This window comes from Eschscholzia californica, unplaced genomic scaffold (genome assembly GCF_041429995.1).
Source record: "Eschscholzia californica isolate CP2 unplaced genomic scaffold, dmEscCali1.0.p SCAF_4, whole genome shotgun sequence".
In the NCBI taxonomy this organism is placed as follows: Eukaryota; Viridiplantae; Streptophyta; class Magnoliopsida; order Ranunculales; family Papaveraceae; genus Eschscholzia; species Eschscholzia californica.
Window position 1 is genome coordinate 15069712 of NW_028238461.1, and position 26999 is coordinate 15096710.

The following is a 26999-nucleotide window of genomic DNA, read 5'->3' on the forward strand; positions in this document are numbered from 1 at the left end:
TACATATTTTACTATTTTATAGTTGAGTCCCCGGGTCACTGCGGAATGTATTAGGACAATAGTATAATTATTTTTTCTTAAGTCCTTAGCTGATCGAGTTCTTCGTTTGAATGCCAATATTGACATGCTCTACTAATTTAAATAAAAGAAATAAATTGTAAGTGAAACAAAAATTAAGCGAGATAAATTTACATTTTCTTCCTTAATTTAATATTATTTCCACTTGTATTACTAACAAATTGTTAAGTTTTGCAGCAAATGAAAAATAACAAATTATTAACTTTCATCCATGGAATAAGAAACTTTCTTGATTCTTGTCTCAATGGAGTTACTTGACGTATATTCTTTTCGAAAAAGCTTAGAAAGACTTGCACCAACTACTACCTTTTTAACCCAAACCAAGTTTGATAACTTATGACCATATTACATCATATGACATAAGTACATCATAAGAGAAAAGTAAAAGTCCACCGCTCTTTAGTGCAGTGGTTGAACACCCCCTCAAGTCTAGGATCGGATCTTGGTGGAAGCCTCACATATAATTAAGACGATAAATATTGTAGAAGTAGGAATAGATGGGCTCCTAGACCCCCTAGTATAGTCCAAAGGGTCCTTGTATAACCTTAATTGGCAGTATACCCCAGGAACTTATGAGGTCTTTTAAAACCCCAATTTTTTAATCAACAAAAGAAATAGGTGAACCAAACTAACACGAAACGAAGGTAGATAAAACAGATAAATAAAGTTATATTTCATTTCAATTCACGCAACTATATGTCTAGCTTAATGCCTTAGGCAATGTCTTTGCTAAAATTATATACCAACATCTTATATTATTATTTAAGTTATACTACTTATTATGGCCTATAAAACACCAACTCCTTTAGAGGAAAAATAAGACAATCCAATATCATCACATTCCCAAATCCCACATCTAAAGTTCAAAAAACAGAAAACCCCAAATCTCATTTTCTAAGAGTTAAGTTAGTTAACCATGAAATCAACTTCTTTAATAATCCTTGTTCACTTATATTTAATACAAGTTTTAACTGTTTTATGTGCTTCTCAAAGTTTTGATTTCTTCTACTTTGTTCAACAGGTAAATTAAATTTGTTTTTTTTTAATGATCCTCAATTAATTACTTTTTTTTACTGATTAATTTAAAGTGTCCGATTGGGTTGGGTTATAGTGGCCAGGATCGTATTGTGACACTAGAAGAAGTTGTTGTTACCCGACAACAGGAAAACCTGATGCAGATTTTGGAATTCATGGACTTTGGCCTAATAACAAGGATGGGACATATCCATCAAACTGCGATACCCGTGAACGTTTTAATCCATCTTCAGTAAGTAGTTTGCTATAACTAAAATACATTTTGCAACGGTTTCACCAACCTTTGCTATTCGCATTTGAAAATTGTGGCGAAAAGCATATTTTCAAGTAATATGATATACCTATAGGCTATATGAGTTCTTGATGTTTTTTGTGATTTATGGTATTTGTAGATTTCAGACCTTCAACATGAATTGGAACATGAATGGCCAACCCTTGCTTGTCCAAGCGGAAACGGTATAAAATTTTGGTCGCACGAATGGCAAAAACACGGAACTTGCTCTGAATCTATCCTTGGTGAAAAGGGATACTTTGAAACAGCTCTAAAATTGAAAAAACAAGTTAACCTTCTAAGCTTCCTTCAAAATGCAGGTACATATATACATGTATATGATTGCTTTAAGCAACCATCTTAGTCTTTATTTTAGTATTTTTTTAGTGTCTAGTACTTCAACTAATGGTTATTAAATTTTTTAGGAATCAAACCAGATGGTAAATTTTACAGTTTAGATAGCATAACGAAAGCTATTAAACACGGAACTGGGTTCACTCCAGGAATAGAATGCAATGTGGATGCGTCTGGTAATGCTCAAATCTATCAGGTCTATGCCTGCGTTGACAAGAACGGGACTAAGTTGATTGAGTGCCCTGTACTACCGAGGAGCAAATGCAAGTCAAAAGTTGAGTTCCCCATTTTTGGAGACGAAGAGGAAATTAATGCTGATGATAGAAGTGAACTATAATTATTCGTCGGGACAATTTATTATTGATTTCAATTTGATTATTGATCGTTATGTTGGTTTCTTTTTTACTTCGGTTGAAAAATAATAAAATGCAATTACACTTTTAAATTAACATAAACATGAAATATTTTCTTTTATTTGACCAAATGTTGTGTATTAATGTGTCTATTACCTGGAATTAGTTAAGTATAGCATTATTTCAACACGAAAAGAATTGCCTTAGCAGAGGACAATAATTACAAACTAGAATGCAGTAAGTCATGTCATTGTTTTTATTGAAAAAGTAATTTATGTTCCATCCACAAATTTTATTTATTTTTCTAAAAAATGTTCCGTTCATCTAAGCTAAAAATAATACGCGTAACTTCTTTTTTGCTTTCTCTTCTTGAACAAATTACTAATTGTTGTCTTTGTTAACCTAAATTCATCAAAAAGATGGTCACAAATATTATATGTTTTTTCTTCTTATATTGGCAAGTGGATGGAGATCCTTAAAAGTCAAAACAATCTCATTCCCATGTTGTTGATCCAATCATAGAAAATTGATGTGGTTTATTCAAGATTAAAGTAAATATACAAGCTCACGCACCATTACTAAAATGAAGTAATGCTCACACATAATATCTACTAGTAATGGATAAGACCGACACCATAAGAAGCACGCAGTGTTTGGTATAGGACTTTGCGTGTACAAAATCCTCTCTCTCTCTCTCATACACATGGTTGTTGGGTGTGTGCAAGTACAATCAGTCGTGATACAACCACCGAAAGGTGAGACACACTCTGGACAGAAAATGAATCAACGACAAGGATAATCTTGGGATCTGATACACGAATCTAAAGAGAATTGACATGGGTGGTCCGTGTGCGCGAATACAATCAGTCTTGATATAGCAACCGAAAGCCGAAAGGAGAGACAGACTCCGGGCAGAAAATGATACCAACGGCCAGGATAATCTCCGAATCCAATACATGAATGTAAGAATTGACCCTCAAATCCTACCAGTTGATTTTATTTTCTGTCCAGAATTTGTTTTGAATTTAGGGTGCCCAATCTTGGGTACCTTGTGCAAGCTAGCTGAGCTCCAACCATTTAGGAATATCCGGATACCTAATGGGATAAGATGGTATATCCATTTTAATATACTGCCCTTTTAAAAAACTGGGCTCCTCCCCCAAGGACATTATTGACCTCCCAAATAGAAGGATAAGCATGTTCATAACCATACTAATCTCTTAATTATATTTGATTATTTGTGTAACTTTCGAGGTTAACCCCAATCTCATTTTAGAATCACAAGACATCAGTAATACCAAGATATATGAATCATTTTGTAAAATTTTGAGTTTTTCTAATTGTGCTATAAGAAAATGTTGTCACAAATGCTTGTTTTAAATCAATGAAACCGAAAAATTAATTGGCACAATTGAATATTTATTTGTCAAAAGTACCTAGTTATGAGGACTCTTATAATATAGTAGATAACGTCGATCTATCACATCTCTAAAATGACATCTTATTTGCAAAAAATGGGTTTGGTTCATCTCTCATCACTACATAATATCTTGGCTAGGGACAGAGAACAAGACATCTTCACCTATATAAAATAAAAAGCAATTATTGATCTCCCCAACAAACAATCAAACTAGGTTATTTTAAGCACTTATTTTGAAATAAGTAACATTACTCTAACATCAATTAATATTAAAATCCCAAGTTAAGCAAGTCCATGTGGTGTAACATTATAGTAATGCATTTTACTGAGCACGATCGATGCTACATTATGTTTCTAACCTTCTGCATATAATTGTTTGTACATTTTTTTCACACTCGTACGTGGCATAATACAAACCATCAGATCAAACAGATTATGCGAGATTGTTGAATATTTCACTAATTGACCTCGTGATTTAAGAGATGAGTAGAATCTGACGGTGGGTAATGCAACACGTAAATTTGTAGATGTACAGACCTTGTCAAGTATTACATATAGGTTTATTTTGCTTACATAATCAAACAAATGGAATCAAAGACTTTTTATTTTTATTGTATTATTTTCTCCTATAAATATACTTGTCATTAGAAACAAAATTATCCAAAAACCAATCATATCTTCTTCTTCTTCTTCTTGACCATGAAATACTCAATTGTTTTCTCAATCCTCCTTGTTAACATAGTTGTAATACCACAAGTGGCAGTTCTTTGTGCTTCAAGAGAATTTGATTTCTTCTTCTTTGTTCAAGAAGTGAGTTTAGACTATCTTTTCTTCTTCTCTTACTCCTTATTCAATACTTCATATTTCATCAAATTTGATTTCATTTTTAGCTTCATCTACTAAAAGTAACTATTTTTTGTTTTTTTTTTTTGGGGTTTTAGTGGCCAGGATCTTATTGTGATACAAGAAGAAGTTGTTGTTACCCAACTTCTGGGAAACCTGCAGCTGATTTCAACATTCATGGACTTTGGCCCAATTACAACGACGGGTCATACCCGGCCAACTGCAATGACGATAGCCCTTTCGATGAATCCGTCGTAAGTTTATAAATTTTATAAGAATTTTATGTGTATTTGAATCATTTGATTCCTAAATCTGCCATAGAAGATGATAGTCAGCAAGTGCTAGTAGGTGACTATGGATAGAGAAGAAGATATCTAAATTATTGAAATTTTGGGTAGTTGTCAATTTGTCATTTTATCCTGCTTTTTTGGATAACATTTTCAAATTATTTTATGACTAATTTTATTTTTCTTTTCTTGTAGATTTCAGATCTGAAAAGCGAAATGCAAAAGAATTGGCCAACCCTTGCTTGCCCTAGCGCTAATGGAATTAAATTTTGGACTCACGAGTGGGAGAAACACGGAACCTGCTCTGAATCTATCTTAGACCAGCACCAATACTTTGAAGCCGCTCTAAATCTGAAGAAACGAATTCCACTTCTCGATATCCTTCAAAAAGCAGGTTATTATCTGAATCTAAATCATTTGACTCAAATAAACTTAAAATTAGTCATTAGGCAAATTAGACATCACGAGTCACACAGAAACAAACATTATGAAATCGGATTAGATTCAGATTTCATATTTGGCCGAGGAAAAAAAACTACCCTAGATTAGTTTATAATTTGGATTCGCGACATCAAATAAGTAGTAGTTCCTAATACTTTGGTTATGAAATGTTTGATTACCAGGTATTCAGCCCGATGGAAACTTTTACAGCTTAAACAGCATTAGCGAAGCTATAAAAGGTGCGATCGGTTTTGCCCCAGAAATACATTGTAACTCAGATCAGTACGGTACTAGTCAACTCTACGAGATCTACATTTGCGTAGACACCACTGCGACGAACTTAATAAAATGCCCAACACGTCCCAAGGGTCGCCAATGCAGATCGAAAATTCAGTTTCCTTACTTCGGAGAGGCTTCTCTAAGATCAGATCTTTAATTATCAAGACGCAATTTGAATTGAATAAATCTATTGGAACTACTTGAATTTCAACTCTGAACTCCGACGAGATTCATCATATGACTTAATCTGTAGTCATATTTATATTCATCTCATATGAGATTGCATCACATTGAGATTCAAATTGTCCCAATGAAACTGCAAATTATGTAATTTCTTTTTCTAATTATGTATGATGGGGTATTCGGGTATACTGGGCCCAGAAGAAAAGTTCAACTTGAATGACTGGAATCTTTAGTAGATAACAAGTTGTTGGATACATTTAAATTTCCCAATTTCAATGAAGCCTTCTTTATTATGTGGTTGTTGGATCCACTAGTACGAAGCAAATGTTTTATTTTCTTCGTTGGTTGAATCTGAATCATCCGACTCAAATAGTTTTAAAATCAATTAATCGATGTATATCAATCATTCAGATGATCAGTCCGTACGAGTTAGACACAAAAAAATGTGTAGGAAAAAGATCTTTATGTACATACAAGCAACCTGTCTTGTAGCCACAGGTTGAATGGCCACAACCTGTAGCTCAACCATCAACAACCCTCTCATATGAGTGATCTCATTATGTGCGAAGAGTTTTAGTAGTCTAGTATATCTCTCACTATTGGAGTATCGGTACAACCCTCTCGTACGAGTAATGTCTTTATGTGCAAACGAGTTTTAGTAGTCTAGTATATCTCTCACTATTGAAGTATCGGTACAACCCTCTCGTACGAGTAATGTCTTTATGTGCAAACGAGTTTTAGTAGTCTAGTATATCTCTCACTATTGGAGTATCGGTACAACAGTAATGTCTTTATTTGCAAACGAGTTTTAGTAGTCTAGTATATCTCTCACTATCGGTATGTTCAAACGTGTTCCTCCACACACTATCACGGAGTTCAAAAACTGATATGTTAGTCGATAATGTGAAACGAGCAATGAAGTTTTTATGGGTCTAAGCTCATTGCTAACAAAAATATTTGTTCAAGATGGAACCCACAAATTCAACAAGGTAAGGGACGATCTTTCGGTAGATCGTAACACTATATGGACCTGAGCCCAACATTAGTATGCAGTATAATGCACATTGGGGAACAAAATTTGAACAAATCAACACGAAAAGAAAACACAGAAGGATGGTCGACCAATTCATTCATAAACAACATATGTTTGAATTTTCACGTCTCATAATCATTCATCAAGATATGTCTAAACTGAATAGAGATCAAAACGATGCGGTTAAATAAATGAAAGCAAAAAGAAGAAGGAAAATCGAAAAACTGACCTAAACATACAGGAAAATTGTCTGAACTACAAAACTGAAACCTGCTTATTGCTTTCCATTATGACTTAAATTACTGATAAGTAGCGTTAGGTTTTGGGTTTCAGCTCTCAAACTGATGTTGCAGCTTCTTTCTTGTTTGCGAATGCCACACCCTTCTCAATGCTAGCTTTCAGCTCTGGTTTAAGGGCTTCTAAAGCTTTCGTTTCATAATCTGTCAAACCCTGGAGATCAGCGGATATTACTGCCTCAACCCCTTGCTTCCCGATCTTAACCCTTGATGCAAAGAAGGGTAAATCAGTCAATTCAGACTGGATGAACGAGCATTCATAAACGTCAGTATCTCCATCAAGAGCACGTAAGGATGACTCGACAAATCTTGCAGCTGCATATGCCATAGAAAGTGTTGCTGATCCTGCACCTGCCTTAGCTTCAACAACTTCCGTTCCTGCATTTTGGATCCTTACTGTTAACTCTTCGACTTCTTGATCTGTGAAACTAACAGATGGTCTAGTCTTGGAAAGCAAGGGTAGAATGGTGATTCCAGCGTGCCCTCCGATAACTGGGACATCGACATCTATGAGTTTTAGGTTCTTCTTCTGTGCAACAAAGGTGTTTGCCCTAACAACATCCAGAGTTGTAACACCGAAAAGCTTCTTTGGATTATAAACACCCTTTTGTTTCAGTATTTCTGCGGCAATTGGAACAGTTGAGTTGACTGGGTTACTGATAATGTGGATGAAGGCATCGGGACAGTTATCAGCAACGGCCTCAATTAGGGTTTTGACTATGTTGGCATTTATGTTGAAAAGATCATCTCGGGTCATTCCCGGCTTTCTTGGAACTCCGGCTGGTATGACGACAACATCTACACCTTTCAATGAGTTTCCCAATTCAGCTTGACCCGTAAAATCCAAAACTTGGGAAGGAGTATTGCAATGGCTGAGATCAGCTGCAACTCCTTTCACGTTTGCGATATCATAAAGATGAAGAGCCGACACCAGGGGTGACATCTTAATCAAGAGAGAGAGAGGTTGCCCAATTCCTCCAGCTGCTCCAAGAATCGCCACCTTGAAAGAAGCTTGAGGCTGGAACCGGTTCTCAAATTTCTGAGTCTGTTTCTCAGCCCTTACGGCAAATGAGGCTCGAAGAGCAGAACTACTTTCCTGGCCAAGGAATGATGTCTCAGATTCACATCTTACAGATCCGGCAGCCTTGAGACCGCTGAAACTCTTTAGATAGTTCGGAGAGTTGAATTTCACGCCGAAAGGCTTTGCTTTGGCTCCTTGCCTGCCACATGGGACTGATGCAACCGAAAAAGTAGCTGCTGTTGTTGCCGCCATTTCACAATCTGACAGAGGAAAATACTATCAAATATCAAGGCTTGAACAAGTTAATTTACAGAACTAAATCAGTATGTAGTCTAACAAAAACGGGAAACTATAGGATGTCGTGAGAAATGTAACAAGACACATAAATACTTCTTATATTTATAACTCTAGGCATAGGAAATAACAATCGATAACTAGCTCAACTGATCCCCGACAAAAGGATTGTGCCTATTTTTATGCTTCTTCTTGAGAAACTAGATCCTATGTCGAATGTGAAATTACATGCCTTCTTTCACATATAATATATTGAAATATTTGATTCATTCTTGCAAGGATTTAGAATCGGGGATTTGGTTGTCACTCCCATAAGCTAATAATATAAACAAATTACCGACAAGTGTTCTAGAAATTAGTTCAAGTCATCAAATTGACATCCTAATATCCTAGTTAGGGCCAAACATCCCCATCTTAAAACCTAACACATAAGTGGTTACTCAAGAAGCAAATCGAGAAAAGTCATATGATGCAGGGGCACCCGGCGTGGAGGCTTTTTCCATGACCAAACCGGGCCATGGCCCATCCGGTCATGAAGAGTAGTTTTAGGAAGTCCCAATTTTAGTATGATTATTAGAGAATTTAGGTTTAGGAAATTATGATATTTTAGTATTTCCAATAATTGGAAAGGTCCAGATTTGAGTCTAGTTATTTAGGAAGTTGCAGTATTTTAATTATTTAGGAAAGTCTAATTCAAGTCTATCTAGGAAAGTCCAGAATCCTATAAAAGGATATCTAGTTTGTCCATTATTCTCAGATTGAAGAGAAACCCCTTTGAAGTTTTAATAAAGTTGAGTATTTTAGAGTTATTTAAGCCTTTATTTTACCGTTCTTATTTAGTTTATTCATCTTCTTTAATTCCGCTGCGTTCTACATCAAGTGGTATTCAGAGCCATCAAAATTCTGGAATTTTTTTTTTTAGTATTTTCATGAAGGTTAATTCTTATATCAATGGATTCTTCGTCCTATAGTGATGAAAGTTTTTTTGAAGAAAGATCAAATTACGAGGAAGATGATTTATCTTACCAAAATATTTATTTCAATAATTTACAAGAAGATAACTTCTCCTACTATGAGGCAGAAAATTTCTATGAGTCGAATATAAATGATTTTGGATACGAATGGGACGATTCAAAACATAACTATGAAGACAAAATACCTATTGAAGAAAATCATCAAAAGAAGAATTCGACATGTTCGTATGATTGGGAACGTGGAGACGAACCAAGTAAGTCATATTTTTTTCCTTCTCCTCCATCTTCCTATTATTCTATAGAACAACCAAATCATAACCATTCTTTTAGAAATCCCTTGCCGCCACCATATTCACCACCACCACTGTATTCTCCTCCCATCCTAAAACGAAGTCACAATATTGCCTCTTTGCTAAACCCTAGTTGTGTAGACTACAACCCGGATTCTATAGGCACCCCTGGTTGTCCCACACATAATTTTTCAATCCCAACTACAGGCACAACCCAATTCCACCAACCGGTCCAGGCTTCCATCCCAACCTTATGGTGTCCAACACCACCATCTCACCAAAACCCAACTTCCAATTTCAATTATTTAAGTCCCCCCATTCCTCTCTTACCGCAACCTACCCTTTCATACTCTTATAACCATCCACAAGTTTATAATGAGGAACAACAACTCCAAGCACTTCCCCATCATCTTTATCCTCATACTCTACATGCACCCTACACAAGCCCAAACAACCCACCAATCCCTACTACTTTTCCATCACCCAATTTCATCCAACCTAACTTCTCCCAAATAGATCCATACCCATACACAAATCCAGACCTAATCCATACTACTTCCACCCCAACCAATGCTTTTAGGCCCTTCGAAAACCAAGGAAACTTTTTGCACCACCCTAGCTTTGTCGACCACCCTTCGTATATGGGTTATTCTTATTCGAGTTCGGAAGCCCAAGTTGAAGGACACGATCAAAAGCAAAAACCAATGACGAATCTTGTTTCTACTGTCGACAAAATTAGTCAACTCAAACCTGAATATTATCCTCAAGTTGTGATGGAGTGGTACAATTATGGAGGAAAAAGAGAGAAGTGGAAAACATATATTGAGAGTGGTTGCACAAGGACAGTGACTTTGAAGGTAAAGAAGCGTCTTTTATCGGTTGATTGGAAGTTCTCGCATGTCATAAAACAGAAACGTAGGTGCGAGCTACGATATATATCGCTAAAAGGGAAGACTTATACATCTCTTGTAAGAGATTGCCAAGGATATTTAGAAGATGACGAACTCTTAGTAACCGGTGTGAAGTCAAAATTTCCAACAAACGGGAAGAAGTTCTCCTCAACCATTAATAGACAGTCACAAACGGGTTCTTTAGAGAAGAACAAATTCAAAGAAAATAAACCTCTTATTCAAGGAGATCGGGGCGACGAAGGTTATCAACTAGGGCCTCTGCGACCTCGCAAAAGTGAACGACAGATTACTATTGGGAGTTTCGTGCCTAAGAATCGACGAACCGTTCTATCCGGGATGTTAGACAGTAATATCGTGTCACCAAAGAAAAAAGTATACTTCACAAGTATTGAAAATTTTCCAATGATTACAGGGATCATATCTCGTGATGGTATCATGGGCATCTGTTGCCACAAGTATTTCGGCTTACACAAGTTTGAAGTTCCTGCTGGTAATTTAGTACAGTGTGTTCACTGCCCATCTTTATTTCATCTTAGCTGCCTTGGTTTGATGAATGTGCAAGAAGAAGACTGGTTTTATCCATCTTGTCAATGTGGGATATGTAAGAAGGGAGTTGTCACTGGAGACGTTAACAAGTTGACAAATACAACAGTTCTCTGTTGTGATCAATGCGAACAACAATATCATGTGGGGTGTATTAGGCAAGGAAGATTGGTGAAACTAGAGAACTGTCCGACCGGAAAAGGGTTTTACAGTATCACTTGTGAGAAGTTCTTTGCAGGGCTTCATAAAGTTTTCGGAAAATCATTGCATGTGGCGTCTCTGTTATTTTTCGTCAAACTACAAGATGACGGGAGATGTCGAAATTTGTTGGATGTTTATTTACTACTTTTGCATGGGAGTGAATCTTCACATCATAGGTTTCAGATTATCGTTGGTGATTTGGCCCATCGTTGTCTTCTTCAGTTTTTCCGCAACTTTCGTGAGAAGTGGGAATTAAGAATCGCCATGGAGGATTTCAGCGTCAACGGGTGCAACATTTTTTGTTTTCTCTCTTCAAAAACGGTTCGGGACGAACCTCTTGGGAGAAGGGGATGCTGATGCTGGGGCACCCGGCGTGGAGGCTTTTTCCATGACCAAACCGGGCCATGGCCCATCCGGTCATGAAGAGTAGTTTTAGGAAGTCCCAATTTTAGTATGATTATTAGAGAATTTAGGTTTAGGAAATTATGATATTTTAGTATTTCCAATAATTGGAAAGGTCCAGATTTGAGTCTAGTTATTTAGGAAGTTGCAGTATTTTAATTATTTAGGAAAGTCTAATTCAAGTCTATCTAGGAAAGTCCAGAATCCTATAAAAGGATATCTAGTTTGTCCATTATTCTCAGATTGAAGAGAAACCCCTTTGAAGTTTTAATAAAGTTGAGTATTTTGGAGTTATTTAAGCCTTTATTTTACCGTTCTTATTTAGTTTATTCATCTTCTTTAATTCCGCTGCGTTCTACATCATCATAGACATTAGAGAATTCACATAATGAACCGAAAAAAGAACCCGGAAACCCAAGATTGCAAAATGAAAACTGCAAATGAAAAATGCATTCTTATCTTGGGAACTACAATCTAAGACAAATTTGAACACATTGAATGCTAAAAGATTAGATTACCATAGATCAATATACCCATACCTTAAAACAACCAGATTCAAACATAACCACATCAAACACAAACAACTAAACCTAAAATACAACTTAAAACCATAGGGAGTTTCAGAAATGAAGAATCTTCAACCAAATATAGCTCAAAATTACAAATCAGATCTAACTACATATAAAGTATCAAGAAAAAGAAGATCTAAAACCTACCCATGAATTAAAAAGTGGAAAAATAAGCTTACCCAATTCACAGATTGAACAATACGAACACTAACAGATCTAAACAAATCTCAGAAATGGAATTCCAAAAAACAATCTATACCTTAATTGATAACGATAAGATGATTATAGAACAAAAAGGGTAAAAGAAAGTAAGAATTAAAGTCTTAATAAAATACCTAAATTTCACAGGTTAATAATCTTCTTGGCGGAGGGGGGAGGAGGAGGAGGCTTTTTAAGAAGAAAGTTCACGTTTTTCACAATTCTCTGTGTTCTCCGCCGTTGCTTACTATTTAACGAATCCTTTTTTGCTTCCACCAACAGGCGTGAGTATATGCTCCAGCTCCAATGATACTATACTTCGAAGGTGTATGAACCTCAGGTTGAGTCCTTTTACAAATCAATTTCCTACCTACCCCATATCATATCTAATGGTATATATATATAAAAGCCCTTATTAAATCATAGGGTTGGGGCATCTATATCTATATTATAAAGAGAGGAGGCATCCTGCCCCCTCCTCCCAAAGGCCAAGATCTCTTTTTTTTTTTTTTTGAAGACTTAGAAGGTACCATATTAATATTGTAGGCACCCTATTTACGTATAGATCCATAGTACGTATAACTTTTGAGGAGCGCCTATAGCTGCAATGTGGGGGCGTCTAGCATTTGAGGGGTGTCTATAGCTGCACTGTGGGGCGTGTATAAATCTGCCTCTTTCTTTCTCACGCCCATTTCCCAGACATCTCATTCCTTCTCAGTCTAGCTAATTCTTCTTTCCCGCACCACTTCTCTGACTCTCCTCTTCATCTCCGATTGTTTTGGTCAAAACTCAAAACCTCGTCTCCTCTCAACGCCCTCTGACTCTCTCAAGCAACCCCCTCACATTGCAGGCCTCGCTCTCACTCAGTCACACAATCGAGTTAAGGCTTTACTGCTCCTTGTTCGCCTCTCTCTCTATCTCTCTCACACACGCGTTCTCATTTTGAGATTTCATCGTAGTTGTCACCCTTCAATGGATATCGTCAAAACTTTGTAGTTCTCATTTTGGTTTTTGTTCGAACTAAAATATCGTCTGAAACGGTTTGTATTTGAAGTATTTCTTTAGATATATAATAAAATTGAAAATGTTATGAGTTGCAATTTTCTTGATTCTATAACGTATTGTATTAGATGCTTGAGTTGGAGAAGATTATATCTTCAATATTGGTATCTATTTTCATTTGGAAACCGTAGGATACATTGTATTGAACTCTCGTGGATTTCTCAGAGATAGGATTTAGTAATTTTGAAGTCATATCAATAAATTAGTGCTTTCCTATTTTTGAATCTTCTAGGGTTTTGAATTTCAAGCTTTCGGTTTAAGATTGAGATACACTTTCAAAGGAGCCTATTTGTGTAAATAATATTGAAGAAATTCATTGATATGTTGTTCAAGAAGCACATCAAGATCCGTAAAATTAAATCACAAATCCTAAGTTCTTAATGATACTCATAAAAGGTTCACGGATTATAATCCCTAATAAACATATAGAAAATTGATATAGATTTGTAAGGAGATTCAAAGAGGAAGATTGAAGTAAGAAACAACACGCTTTAGCCTTGATGGTTTCCAAAATGTTCCAACAATTCAGAAACCTAGATAAAAAAAATCAAACAAATAAAAGCAATTTCAGCTGATCCTATATCATAAAAATCAAAGTGATGATGCATGAGAGATATTTGTTCTTTTATGTCACTTAGGTTGAAGATTGATGACAGTCAGTGGTGATTTAGGGCTTCGATTTAATTTCAAAGTCTTATTAGCTTATGAAGGACCGAAGCAAGTGTAACTTTGAAAGCAGCAAAGAGTTATTTCCAATTTGATGTATCCATAATGGAATCTTTCTCTCGTATCTCTCAGCAGTTTGGGCTTTGCTACTTCATTTAGTTTCAATTGACCTTTGAGTTTTAGTTGATCTTTGAATTGATGTTATATTTTTTTGTATATTGTATTAAGTTGTAGAGTTTTTGTGTTAAGCCACAATTATTTTAAAGGCAACCTCACGTGACGTATTTGATAGAACTATCTGTGTCGGACGTACACATGTTATACCCTCGCTCTAAATACATACCCGTTTTCAACTAAAGAAACATACCCAGGAATAAAACTCTCCTCAGTACATACCCTAGTTATTTAGCGATATTACAACCACACTCCCAAAATAAAGATATCTATAGCGTTGACATTCATTCTTAATTTTCCCGTATATCAATTAAGTAGGTTTCGTGTCAACCACATGAGTAACTTATGACAAAAATATCATTACGGGATATTTAGGTCTACTTAGACATTGACCCAAGTTATTCAACTATTCTAGGATTGCACCCCAAAATGAAAGTATGTCTATAGTTGACTTCGATTCTCGATTTTTCCATCAAACATCAGTAAAGTGGGTCGCGTGCCAACCACACGTATGAGTTTTTCATATCATAAGTAACAACTGTAAAACTACATAAGGACTAGACTTTGTATCAAACGATTATATCTCTAACACTTTCTCGAATCTTTTTTATCAACCAAACTTATTTGACAGTCAAATAGTATTGGGTTAAGTTTTTTTTAATATGTTTCTAATTGGTAGCCTATCCAGTATATCTAGCCAGAAGGTCGAACTGTCCCGGACTTCGGGTATATTTTCCTTAATATTTCAGGCTTATTTGAATTGAGTTTTCGGACTAACTTCGAGTTCATGGACCAACCATTTTTTTATAGATAATGCAATTTGAGATTTTAGATTCTTATGCTATCAGATTAGGATGAATTTTCCATCATATGCCGAAAACCTATAAAAATAAGAGAAACAAAAAATCGCAAGCGAACTTCTAAATTGGTATTTGGCAAAAAAAAACCAAGAATGTGAGTTAATCTTAAACATATTTTTGTTATGGGGTGTAGTCCTAATATTTTAGAAAGTGTATTTTTGTCATAAATCACACATTTAGTTGGCACGTCAACCACTTAACTGATATTTAACGGAAACATCGAAAATGCGAATCAATATCATACACATTTTCATTTTGGAAGTATAGCCCTAATATCGTTGAATAACTGGGGGTCAATGTCTTCGTGCAGACTCCTCTTTCCCCTTGTATTTCTCAATATAATATGTTTCTCTCGTCAAATCCATCTCTCTAAATTCTAATTTTGGATTGTGTAAAAAAAACAAAGTCGAAGCTCTAATTTGAGTAAAGACTTGTACAAATCAAGGAAGTTTTATTTGACTGTTAAACCCATGATTAGTTTGGATTCATCGAAGATTAATTCTATAGGGCAAATTATTACAAATTTGTGGTTATTATTTTGCATATAAACATTTCTATTATTTTGCATTTGTAAATGGATTAAAGTTTAGGATCCGGTCCTTAAATTGTTAGCCACGGCGTTAGATTTGTCGCTAACAACGATTTGGGCAAATTTGTATAGCGCTCCATAATTTCGTTTTTTTTAAATGGTCTGCAAAATCAATTATTACAAGACATTAATACATCTTAAAAGAGATAATAAATATAAAGTTACATCAAGATCCATGAATTAAATCAGCCCCCAATAAGTAGAAGGCAATTACCTAAGTTGATATAAGTTTGGCCTCTATAGATGATCAACTTTTAAAATTTCCCCCAAACTATAATTCTTTGTTACAATTAGCTTCTGAATTTTGTTATACAGATGAGGAAAAAGGCATCAGTTCATTTCTATATATTCTTCTTATCTAATAAGGCACATGTTCATGTATTTTGGAATTTTTTTTTCCTTTTCAGAGAAGTGCCTCATAGCATAAAGAACACTGACCAAATCATCAGGTAGCCCCACTTTTTATACATGAATTTTCAACTATGATATTTCCAAGCAGTTTGGTCTAATTTTGGACTTACACTGGAGTGCGACCCAAATTTAGAAATGTATTTGTCCTTCTAAACGGGATCATCTACGTCTGACTGGCCGCCTATAGATAGCCCAACAGCGTGACGTACATAAATTTTTCTCTAAACAACATTTTTCTCCAAAGGGAATAGATTCTCTTGTTTTAATTTGACTAAAGTGTAATTTAGTTGTAAAAAAAGTTTATCAAATATATAATAATTTTCAGGGTTTCTTTTATGAAAAATTGTGCAGAAATCATTATATTTCGCCACTATGATGTAATTATGGCAGCTTGAACAAAAACGAAATATCACCATGGGCCATGCTTAATCCCATATTTACATCATTTTGAATAAAAACACATATGCCCATAACTACTAACTATAGAAATGATTAAAAGAAAATAGTTTTGTCCCGTCACAATCCTGACTGAATTCCAGCCATACCTAAAATGATTTAGAGAAAGATAGTGTTGTACTCTTTTTTTTTTCTTTATATTCTGTCCGACCATATACCCTCGCCGAAATTATTGGCGGCCATAGTATCCTTCTCAATGATAAATTATATCACTATAACATGTTAAAGATCATCACATACATAGTTCTAAACATTAAGTCTATATTTATTTTTAGAGAAAACGACATACCCATGAATCACTCCTTCTACCTAGTCATTTACCCTTGATATTATATTCTGCAATCTTGTACATTTTAAATTTCTTCATAATTCCAAGAATTGCAAATTAGTACATGTTAATTTATAATTAACCCAAATTAATACTTAAGAAATTAATTAAGGTATCTGATAATTTAAGCAGCCATACACCCAATACCATAACGAGTAGTAGGAAAAACAAGAAAAAGACCACTACAAATTACACCCACCATTAATGGAAAACTCTCCATAACTTCATCCATTTCCTTCACATTCCCAGGAAACAAACAATCTGTAATTCTATGATCTGATAAAGCAATAGCAACAAACACCATTACTGACATTAATGCATGAACAAAATCAGTTAATCCAACTTTAAATCTATCATCTTTTGGTATCTCCACAGTCAGATCTGACTTAAATACTGCTAATCCTCTTGGAGTAACAAACCCATAATATACTTTACCATCTGGTCCTCGAAAACTATCCGTAAAATGAAAGAAGAAACACGAAAAACAACAAAGACCCATGAGAATATATATCATCATTGTGCTTATGGGTGAACACAGACCGTTTCCGGAAACTGAAGGAAGAATCATTTCAAACGTTAAGAGTGTTCCGGTCGGGAGAAAATTAACGAGCATTGATGTTTTCGATAGTGTTTTTTGAACTCCTTTTGCTACTGCACGGCGTTTCCGACCTTTCTCGGTGACTAGAATTGTTTGTTGTTGTGGGTGTGAAGGTGAAGATGTGTATGGAGATGGGTCTTCTGGATGGGTAGCATTATAAAATTTTATTCCAAATTCTTCAATCTCCTCCTCCATTTTCCTGCAAATCTTTTCCAATTCAAGGAAAATAGAGAAGACAAAATTGAATAGTAATTGGGTAGGAATAAGTTATTCTCTTTTCTTTAAGTCATGGTTTATATAAGGGTTGGTTATTGATATGAATTTGAATTTGAACCGGATATAACTGTGCCCTAACCGTTTATAACCCACAAATGACTTTTGACTAAAGGATGCCTAGGGAGGAACCAAAAGTGAAAACCAGTGCCATGGGGTTTGATAGGCGATTAGGCGTGGTGATCGGATAAGCCGTGTACAAGCATTTTCCTCTGTCCGGGCATAAATGTGTTTCTTTAGGCCCGCATTTTCCTCTGTCCGGGCATAAATGTGTTTCTTTGGGCCACGTAAACGACTTAGAGTAACCTTTTTTTAACGCCGTCCAAGCCCACTCACTAACACTAGCGGGCTAACGGGCTGTGATGAGCTTGGGCTCCTGTCTCAGTTGTTTCTCCATCGGACTCTTGGGGCGAAGAACGGTAGTGAGCGCTGGCTGAATTTTTATCCGCGAGGTTGAACTTACCATAGACTGGAATCTGTACAACTTCAATCTTAACCTAAGGCCCCCCTAAAAGAAACTAATGAGCAAAAAAGTTGGGCTAGAAGGTGAGTTTAGCCCAAATGAACAAAATAAGCCCGGCCCAATATCATACTAATTCCATTTTACATATGAAAAGTGGTAGGTCAACTCTTTAACAACAAATTCTACAAGAATTGTTTTCTACCTTGAAAGGTCTAACATTGGTTTGTTGAAATTAGGTTTGACTATTTAACTTTTTGGTTCATCCACCTCTCTGTCTCTCTCTCTCATTTATCTCACTAAGATGAAGCTATCTATCAAACTCAACCATTTCATGAATACTATGCCCATTAAAAAAATAATCTTATGATTAGCCTTACAAGTTACTACTCTATTTCTATCAACAATATTTCTCATTATCTTTAAATTCAACATATTCAAGTACCTAAGTAGCTTAAGATTGCAATGCCAATTATGAGGTTCCATAACACAAAAACCATATTAGCCTTGACAACCATCTTGGTTTTAGGACTTGTTTCTCAACAAGTTTCTTGCAAGGTTGTGCAATTCATATTTGGAGATTCCCTTTCCGATGTTGGAAACAACGAGCGTCTTTCTAAGAGCTTGGCCAAGGCAAGTCTACCATGGTATGGGATTGATTTCGGTAATGGTATGCCTAATGGGAGGTACTCCAATGGTCGAACGGTTGCTGATATAATAGGTAGCTAATTACTTAACATCATTTCAAAATTTTATCTCTTATATTCTAATATTAAGACCTATTCCTAGAGTTAAGTTCGAAACATCTAACATGCCTTTTGCAATCGCCTTTCTGGAGATGATCGGAAGGCAATATTTTTGTGTATGAACTTTCCTATGTATATCCTGTCCATCGAAAGGGCAATCTTTTAGGAAGTCATTTTAGTTGGGGGAAACATGTATGTTTCTTCACTGGAGAGCCTAGAATCCAAATCTTACTATTTCTAAATGGGTTGTGTCGTGGCGCCATGACCTTGTTACATGGTTTGGCGGGTATGCCACGCCATGGTGACACCTGACACAACTTTTAAATATATGAAATGCTACGTTCGTGAAATTTTTTACTCTGTTCCAACTCATTTTGGTGGGTATGAAATGTATCTTCGTATTAACTAATGTTTCTACTAATCTAACATATCGGTTGGGGATATTTATCCGGGTTAAATTTGTCCTCCAAAAAAGGAACTACAGCTAGCTTGTTTTACTTGTTTGTAGGTGACAAAATGGGTCTTCCAAGGCCACCTGCATTCTTGGATCCATCTTTAACTGAGGACATGATACTTGAAAATGGAGTCAATTTTGCATCTGGTGGTGGTGGAATCTTGAATGAAACTGGTGGTCTATTTGTAAGTTCTCTTAACTCCACAACTAAAGAATATTTTATGAATTTAGGGTTAACTATTTTAGAGTATATAGTTCTAAGATTGAAACTTTGTGATTTTATGACTTGATCAAGATTCAAAGGTTTTGCCTGTACAAGCAAATTAGTCTGTTTGAAGGGACTCAAGAGCTAATTAGAAGAAAAATTGGAGCCGAAGAGGCAGACAAGTTCTTTGAAGAATCTCATTACGTCGTTGCCTTAGGAAGCAACGATTTCATCAACAACTACTTGTCGCCCGTTTATAGTGATTCATGGAAGTACACCGATACTAGTTTCATTGAGTACTTGATGGAAACCCTAGAAGACCAACTCAAGGTAAAATTTGTTAATACTGTCACATACTCGTAGAAAGTTTAATATGTGAAAGTGATGTTTTTGATGTAAATATAGTGAATTACTAATATACCATTGATTTTTTTTGCTTTATAATTGTAGTTATTACATAAACTTGGTGCACGACAATTGACCGTATTTGGGTTAGGGCCGATGGGTTGTATTCCTCTTCAACGTGTTTTAAGTACGTCACGATCAGGAGGATGCCAAGATCGAACAAACAAATTAGCACTTAGTTTTAACAAAGCTGCAAGCAAGATTCTTAGTGACTTATCGAGCAGCCTACCTAATGCTACTTATCAGTTTGGTGATGCCTACGACGTTGTTGCAGGAGTAATTAACAACCCATACAAATACGGTACGTAATTCGTTTACCACTCAAATTGTTCTTACACTTCGCTTACATTCTCTTATAAATTAGGGTTTGATTATTCCTAAAGATGATTCGTATATTTTGAGATTCTCAGGATTCAATAACTCGGATTCACCGTGTTGTTCGTTCGGAAGAATTAGACCAGCTCTAACTTGTGTTCCTCTCTCAACATTGTGTGAAGATAGAAGCAAGTATGTGTTTTGGGATGAATACCATCCTACTGATGCAGCTAATGAGATGATTGCAAAGGAGATCATGAGAAAGATTTCTTTTTTGCATGTCAACTCGACCGATTCTCCCACCACTTCTCCAACAAGTGCACCGCCAGATGCTCCAACAACTGCACCAAAAGGTGCACCAAGCGGTCCAACAGTTGCACCAAGCGGTCCAACAAGTTCACCACCAAGGGCTCCCTCAATAGCACCAAGGGCACCAAAGAGACTAAGGATACCAAAGTCACCGAAGACACCAAAGGCGCCAGCAAACTCAGCTAATGCTCCTTCTCCAGGAAATTAATTAGACTATATATATATAGTTTGTTATATCCTCGACGTTTTGCTAATCCCCGCACGTGAAAATTTTTAAGAACTATGTAATTTTCTGGGTATTTACTCTTTGTCCATTTATACTCTTAGATATATATATTTTAGTGTCAAAACTTCGGAGTAACGGCATGAATTTTATTTTTAAATGGCATGTTTGGTGTTAAATGACTCTGATCACGAAGAACAGGTTTTGAGATTTGAGTTATACGAAATGACGGGTAGATTTATCCAAAAATACTTGCGAATTGGGATATAAACATTGATTCCCCCATTATCACAATTAACTAACTTTTCCCTAACTAGAAAGAATCCCCTGAGAGCATAGTTACCTGACTAGAACAAACGTACTACTAGCCCATGTCTGATGTAGAACGCAGCGGAATTAAAAGAACGGAATAAAAGTAAATAAAGAACAATAAAATAACTCTAAAAACTGAAAAAACTTTATTAAACTCAAGGGGTTTTCTCTTCAACATCCATAATAAAACAGACTCGACCTCCTTTTATAGACTACTAAACTTTCCTAGATAGACACAAACTAGACTTTCCTAAATAATAGAGATACTGAAAATAAAGAAACTTCCTAAACCTAGATTCATTATGAATCATACTAAAATTAGGACTCCTACTAAACTACTAAACTCTGGCCGACTAGGCCATGGCCGTGTGGCCTTGTGGGCCCGTCTTGGATGCGCCTGCATCAGCTCCCCTTTCCCCAGAAGGTTCGTCCCGGACCGATTCGATGAAGAAAATAATTTGATGCACCCACATACGATGAATTCTATCATGGCGATCCGTAATTCCCACTTTGCATGGAAGGGGCACGATAACCAAAAGACACCATTATGGATTATAGCACTAGCTTCAATCTCATATTGCAAGGAATTTCGAAAGATCGATCGTGAGAAAGAATCTTCCAACAAATTTCGACATCTCCCGTCATCTTGTAGTTTGATGAAAAAGATTGCAAATACCATACTTTCCTCTATGAAAATTCTAACCTTAAAATTCTTCTTCCAATCCATCACCATTCCTGCCTCTCTTCTTTCAATAATATCTGGAATACTCGTAACGACGATTTGACCATCATACGAAGAGGGAAAGTGTAGAGAAAGACAAACAAACGAATCACCAGGTTCCCAAATAAAAGTATGAAAATTTCCAGAACTTGAAACAATCGGAGTATTGTTATGAGTATCCTCTTGTAATATTGTGAAGTACGCAACAAGGCTTTCTATAATATCAAAGAGGGCGTCATCAGTGGAATCCTTACGAGAAGATCCAATAAAAATTGCAAACCATCGTAAAATTTCTCGAAGATGAATGATCATATTTTCTTTTATATGTTGCATGGCCTCACCATTAACAAAAGTATAATCAATTCCATGAGGAAACCCAGCAGAAACACTTTCATCGATGATCACTAATGTTGGTTCTTCGGATTTGAAGTTATCATCGTCTTTTAACAGATGAGACGGGGCTGTTAGTTTGGATCTTGGGGTGCCAACTGAAACAAAAGGAAGTGCATCGAAATCCTCACGCCTAGAGTCTAAATTTTCTATCGAAGTGCCTCTAGAATCAACAAAAATAGTGGAAGAGGTAAGGGATAGGATGTGTTCACAAAGTTGAGGGTATGAGTAATGGTTTATGGTCGTTGGACTATTGTATAGATGTGGAGATGAAGAACGCACACTTATACGGTATGAAGTTGAGTAAGGAGGAGAACCCAGAGTGTGGGTAACGAGTAGGTTGACTGATTGGTTTTGAGAAGCTTCGGGGAAGATCTGGTAGTTATTCCGGGTTTGGGTAGCCATAGGAAAGGTGAACGATGGGATTGGTGGTGTAACTAGGTGAATGGAACTGGTTGGTGATGGTTCAATTGACTTGTTATGGTGGTGTAGGGGCATGAATAATTCTGCCTGGTTATGGGTAACGGGTGGATGGTGTGTTGTTCGGTTTGGCATGGTTTGATATTCAATCCTGGTATGGTGAAGGGGGATGAATGGTGGTTCAACACTTAGGTGATGTGGAGGGACATTGTTTATGGATAAACTAGAATTGTTTGCTCCTGTTATTGTTGGGTGAACATGCACTTTATTAGGGTGGAGGAAAACGGTTCCTTGATTTTCCAGGGAAAGAAAAGTATTTGATGTAGTAGTGGTGGTTGTAGAATGTTGGGACGAAGATGATGTATAACTAGTAGGCGGTTGTTGTTTAGACGGGGAAGAGTTAGAACGAATACCTTTGAGTTTGAGGTTGAAATCTCTGATTGTATCATTGATTTGATCAAATCGGTGATTAATGCGGTCAAATTTTTCGGTGTTCTCTCTCTTGTATTCGACAAACGCTTCTTCTAACATCGAAACCGAAGATAATCCTTCTCTAATGTTGTCCCATTCGGAGGCGAAAGTTGGAGTCTTCTCTTTAGTGGGCGTAGTGGAAACAGTAGTGTTTACCGATTTGAGAGCTCGTTCAATGGATATTTTTATCGAATCATCCTTTTTCTTCTTATCATCAATGACTTTTTCTTCGGACAACGATGTGGATTGCTTCAAAAGTGTTGGTGCCGCGGAATGGTCAAGAGAAGATGGTTCTATCGGTGTTGGTGGTTGTAGTGAATAATAAGTGTATGGAGGTGGTGGTGAGGGTGATGTTGGTGTATAATAGGAAGATGGGGGTGTTGGTGAATATGGTGGAGGACAAGAAAGAGATGGGGTTGATGTAGAGTAGTAATAAGATGGAGGTGATGGTGTAGAAAACACTGGTGGTGGTTGGTATTGATAAGGCGAAGGTTGTGGTGTATAATTAGAGTACGGAGGTGGTGGTGGTGCGGTTGATGTCGGATAATAAAAAGATGGAGGTTGTGATGGGTTTTCTCTTAAGGTTTCTCCAGGATTCCAATGATAATCGTACGAGTTATTTGGAGAAAAACAAGATGTGCATAAGCATTGATTCGTTATCCCTTGATGAGTATAATCTAGTTGATTATGACTCTCTTGAGGAATAGAATATGACCGATTCTGAATTAACTGATTTGGAAAAAAAATTCCTGAATCATTCGCCCAAAACTCTGGTGGCTCTGAATACCACATGATGTAGAACGCAGCGGAATTAAAAGAACGGAATAAAAGTAAATAAAGAACAATAAAATAACTCTAAAAACTGAAAAAACTTTATTAAACTCAAGGGGTTTTCTCTTCAACATCCATAATAAAACAGACTCGACCTCCTTTTATAGACTACTAAACTTTCCTAGATAGACACAAACTAGACTTTCCTAAATAATAGAGATACTGAAAATAAAGAAACTTCCTAAACCTAGATTCATTATGAATCATACTAAACTTAGGACTCCTACTAAACTACTAAACTCTGGCCGACTAGGCCATGGCCGTGTGGCCTTGTGGGCCCGTCTTGGATGCGCCTGCATCAATGTCTCTCGTCTCTCATTATAGATTGTATGAGACAATTGTGAAAGTCGGCACCCCTAAAAGTATTGTGTCAGACGTAACTGAGCTAATTATAAGTTTTTGTTCTTAAACGAGAGCCTGATTGCAGTTCTCCAAAGAGTACTTTGGGAAGCCTTAGAGGGGAAAGTGTAACTATTCAAGCCCCAACCGATATGTAATTTTGTTCTTGGCGAAAGGTTCCACGAGTACACCCAAAAGGCTTATGCACTTACTAAGTTTGAGTGTGCAACTATAGCTCATATGCTCTCCCGAGCTATGTGGGACTATTACAACAAACCATATTCAAACGATCAAATGTCAACATCCCTGTCAAGTGAGTATTTTTTTGTACTGCCTTTCTAGCAAACTGATGGAAACCTTCATAGTTGAGGTGGCCCAAGCCCGAACTACTCGACTCATTCGGTTGATGAGCCCACACGACCAAGAGGGTGTTTGATTTTTGCACTTATTAAGTGATTTTCACTTAATAAGTGCGGGCCGGCAATTTTAGGTCATTTGTTTTTTCACTTAATAAGTGAATATCACTTGTAAGTGGGGTCAAAGTAAGTGCAAAAAAGTAAGCTCCAACTTGGAGCTTATTTTTTTGCACTTACTTTCTAAGTGTTAAAATAGACATTTCTATCCCCACCGAATGTAATAATTACCAATATAATTATAACTAACAAAAAAATCTTAAACAATTGATAAGTAAAAAAAATCTTTTTATGACTTTATCAATGATCCTTTTCCTTCTTTACTCATCCTTCACTTAAGTTTTTCTCTTAAATTTTTTCACATCTCTTCCTTCATTAATCACGGAACCACCCAAGCTCCATCATGCAACGTAAGTTCTTTTTCCTTCATAATTTTTAATTACTTGAGGTTAATATTTTCAACATAAAGTATTCATAAATCGTAATTCTCTTGTATCCAAACTCGCGAGCATAATGAATTAGTATGAAATGCTAATATGTAAATACTTTAAGGTCAAAATAGACAATTTCTCATTTTTATGACATTTAGAATTAATATAAAAACAAAAATAAAGCACTTAGAAGTGATAGAAAACAAACGCCATATCACTTACTAAGTGATTGTCACTTAGTAAGTGGTAGCACTTGTAAGTGCTAAAAAATCAAACACCCTCCAAGTCCTTCTCCATGATTCCATGAAAGAATATAAGTTTTAGTATCATAATTCGTACTTCCATTATTTTGTGAGTTTTCTCCTTTCATGTTTCTATTTCCTTATCCTGATAGTTAATTATCAGTTTCCTAGCTAAAATAACTTGAGGATTTCTATTTGCCTATATAAAAATATCATTTACTTGTATTTATTTTGGATAACAAGTGAATATCAACAATAATCTTCAATCTAAGTTTTATTTTTTGACTTGTTTAGCGTGTCTCGAATCCTTGACCTTTAAGGTGGAAGACTGTACCTCTTATCACTGCAAACAAGAGTTGTCTGGTAACAAGTAATATCAACAATAATCTTCAATCAAGTCATTAATGTCTTCTCTTATTAGTCTTGTCATCCTTATCGCTCTTCTATAGTTTTCGGTATCATTTCTTATTATTTAATCTTTCTTCCCTCCTGCAACATCTACATCACAATTACCAATGTACAGGGCAACTAGATTATACAGTCTTTTAGCACATCCCAAAAGCCACAAAAAGGAAAATACAAAAAGAGGCAACCAGATGAAGTAGTAGTATAAGAGAACAGTATCAATACTAATGTTGGTCGAACTTAAGGGGTTCAAGGTAATTTGATTGCCCATGCCCCATGGTTTTCTGGTCTTGTTAAGATAGAGATGTTAAAGAAAATTAGTACTAAAAGTTGCTTGATTGACTCTGTCAGGAACATTACAGATTCATAGACAGGGGAAATTCTAAGATAGTGAAAGGAGAGAGAAGAGAGAGAGAGAGAGAGAGAGAGATCTTGACTTAGTTAGGGTTTGGTTCCTGCATAGTTGGTGAAATTTACAAGTCGTAGACGTGTCTATGACTAATAACCACAAATATTGATGTAAGATTCATGACATCTACTCTCTCGTATTTTTGTCTCCCCTCACAACTCTACTATCAAAAACTATTGAACTATATGACTTGATTCAGTGTTATAAATTGATAAAAGAAAAATTATGAAAAGATGAACAATCTTGTTATTCGTTTTTATTGTTGTCTAAATTTGATTCCTCTAAAAAAGATACTTTAGTGAATTATTTTCTCTACCTATAACATTTATGAAGGAGTTTGACGAATTTTGGTTAAAGTTGGTTTTCAAGAAAAATTATCTTCACCAATAAACCACAGTTAAATCATCTTTAAACGAGGACACGTAGAATAAATAACATTTTATATAGAGGATGAATACTCAACTTGTTGGAATCAGTATCCAGCTCAAAAGCAGTTGGACCGGTTTTTCATGAATTTGAGGAATCTATATTCATCGTAATCTCGAGTAAGACGTCTCGTTGGGTTCGTCTCGCCAAGCTCTTGAATTTAGACCCAAAGTTTGTTCAAATCCGATTTCGTATGAATGAGTTACTACCAAATTAGTTTGGTATGAGTAACATTAACTCTAAACCGGGATTTTGAGTTAGTACCACATTTATGATGTTGGAGAAGTTTTATTTCCTTATATAGACTCTTCCAATATTTATGGTATGTTCGTTGAAACAGAAAGGTGTTTCGCGTGGTTTGCGCAGCGTGAGCGAATGG

At 36.0% G+C, this 26999-nt stretch overlaps 5 protein-coding genes across 5 annotated transcripts; 3 read left to right on the forward strand and 2 right to left on the reverse strand.

Moving 5' to 3' along the window:
* Window positions 1–764: 764 nt before the first annotated feature.
* LOC147543080 (ribonuclease 1-like) lies at window positions 765–2222 on the forward strand. Its single transcript, XM_086637741.1, has 4 exons — window positions 765–1099; window positions 1190–1345; window positions 1506–1704; window positions 1810–2222. Exons 1-4 carry the CDS (start codon window positions 995–997, stop codon window positions 2073–2075), a joined length of 726 nt encoding a protein of 241 aa, XP_086493867.1. The 5' UTR covers window positions 765–994; the 3' UTR covers window positions 2076–2222.
* Window positions 2223–4061: 1839 nt separating this feature from the next.
* LOC147543081 (extracellular ribonuclease LE-like) lies at window positions 4062–5837 on the forward strand. The gene is made up of 4 exons (XM_086636042.1): window positions 4062–4321; window positions 4453–4608; window positions 4837–5035; window positions 5265–5837. The coding sequence occupies exons 1-4, from the start codon at window positions 4211–4213 to the stop codon at window positions 5516–5518; spliced, it is 720 nt and encodes a 239-aa protein (XP_086492168.1). The 5' UTR covers window positions 4062–4210; the 3' UTR covers window positions 5519–5837.
* Window positions 5838–6658: 821 nt separating this feature from the next.
* On the reverse strand, window positions 6659–12698 carry MDH (malate dehydrogenase). The gene is made up of 2 exons (XM_086636043.1): window positions 12414–12698; window positions 6659–8154 (listed from the first exon to the last, which is right to left on the reverse strand). Exon 2 carries the CDS (start codon window positions 8144–8146, stop codon window positions 6914–6916), a length of 1233 nt encoding a protein of 410 aa, XP_086492169.1. The 5' UTR covers window positions 8147–8154; window positions 12414–12698; the 3' UTR covers window positions 6659–6913.
* A 4195-nt stretch (window positions 12699–16893) lies between these two features.
* LOC147543083 (protein DMP9-like) lies at window positions 16894–17692 on the reverse strand. Its single transcript, XM_086636044.1, has one exon. It carries the CDS (start codon window positions 17613–17615, stop codon window positions 16947–16949), a length of 669 nt encoding a protein of 222 aa, XP_086492170.1. The 5' UTR covers window positions 17616–17692; the 3' UTR covers window positions 16894–16946.
* Window positions 17693–18543: 851 nt separating this feature from the next.
* LOC147543084 (GDSL-like Lipase/Acylhydrolase superfamily protein) lies at window positions 18544–20996 on the forward strand. Its single transcript, XM_086635409.1, has 5 exons — window positions 18544–18874; window positions 19408–19538; window positions 19649–19888; window positions 20009–20264; window positions 20374–20996. The coding sequence occupies exons 1-5, from the start codon at window positions 18619–18621 to the stop codon at window positions 20793–20795; spliced, it is 1305 nt and encodes a 434-aa protein (XP_086491535.1). The 5' UTR covers window positions 18544–18618; the 3' UTR covers window positions 20796–20996.
* Window positions 20997–26999: the final 6003 nt, after the last annotated feature.

Excerpts from the sequence above, each read along its gene's own strand:
- LOC147543080 (XM_086637741.1), top strand. The coding sequence starts at position 995 with ATGAAATCAACTTCTTTAATAATCCTTGTTCACTTATATTTAATACAA. Across the intron at positions 1,346-1,505 it reads AACGTTTTAATCCATCTTCA|ATTTCAGACCTTCAACATGA; the intron begins GTAAGTAGTTTG and ends TGGTATTTGTAG. Across the intron at positions 1,705-1,809 it reads AAGCTTCCTTCAAAATGCAG|GAATCAAACCAGATGGTAAA; the intron begins GTACATATATAC and ends TAAATTTTTTAG.
- MDH (XM_086636043.1), bottom strand. The coding sequence starts at position 8,146 with ATGGCGGCAACAACAGCAGCTACTTTTTCGGTTGCATCAGTCCCATGT.
- LOC147543084 (XM_086635409.1), top strand. The coding sequence starts at position 18,619 with ATGCCAATTATGAGGTTCCATAACACAAAAACCATATTAGCCTTGACA. Across the intron at positions 18,875-19,407 it reads AACGGTTGCTGATATAATAG|GTGACAAAATGGGTCTTCCA; the intron begins GTAGCTAATTAC and ends ACTTGTTTGTAG. Across the intron at positions 19,889-20,008 it reads CCCTAGAAGACCAACTCAAG|TTATTACATAAACTTGGTGC; the intron begins GTAAAATTTGTT and ends TTATAATTGTAG.
- LOC147543083 (XM_086636044.1), bottom strand. The coding sequence starts at position 17,615 with ATGGAGGAGGAGATTGAAGAATTTGGAATAAAATTTTATAATGCTACC.
- LOC147543081 (XM_086636042.1), top strand. The coding sequence starts at position 4,211 with ATGAAATACTCAATTGTTTTCTCAATCCTCCTTGTTAACATAGTTGTA. Across the intron at positions 4,322-4,452 it reads TCTTCTTCTTTGTTCAAGAA|TGGCCAGGATCTTATTGTGA; the intron begins GTGAGTTTAGAC and ends TTGGGGTTTTAG. Across the intron at positions 4,609-4,836 it reads GCCCTTTCGATGAATCCGTC|ATTTCAGATCTGAAAAGCGA; the intron begins GTAAGTTTATAA and ends CTTTTCTTGTAG.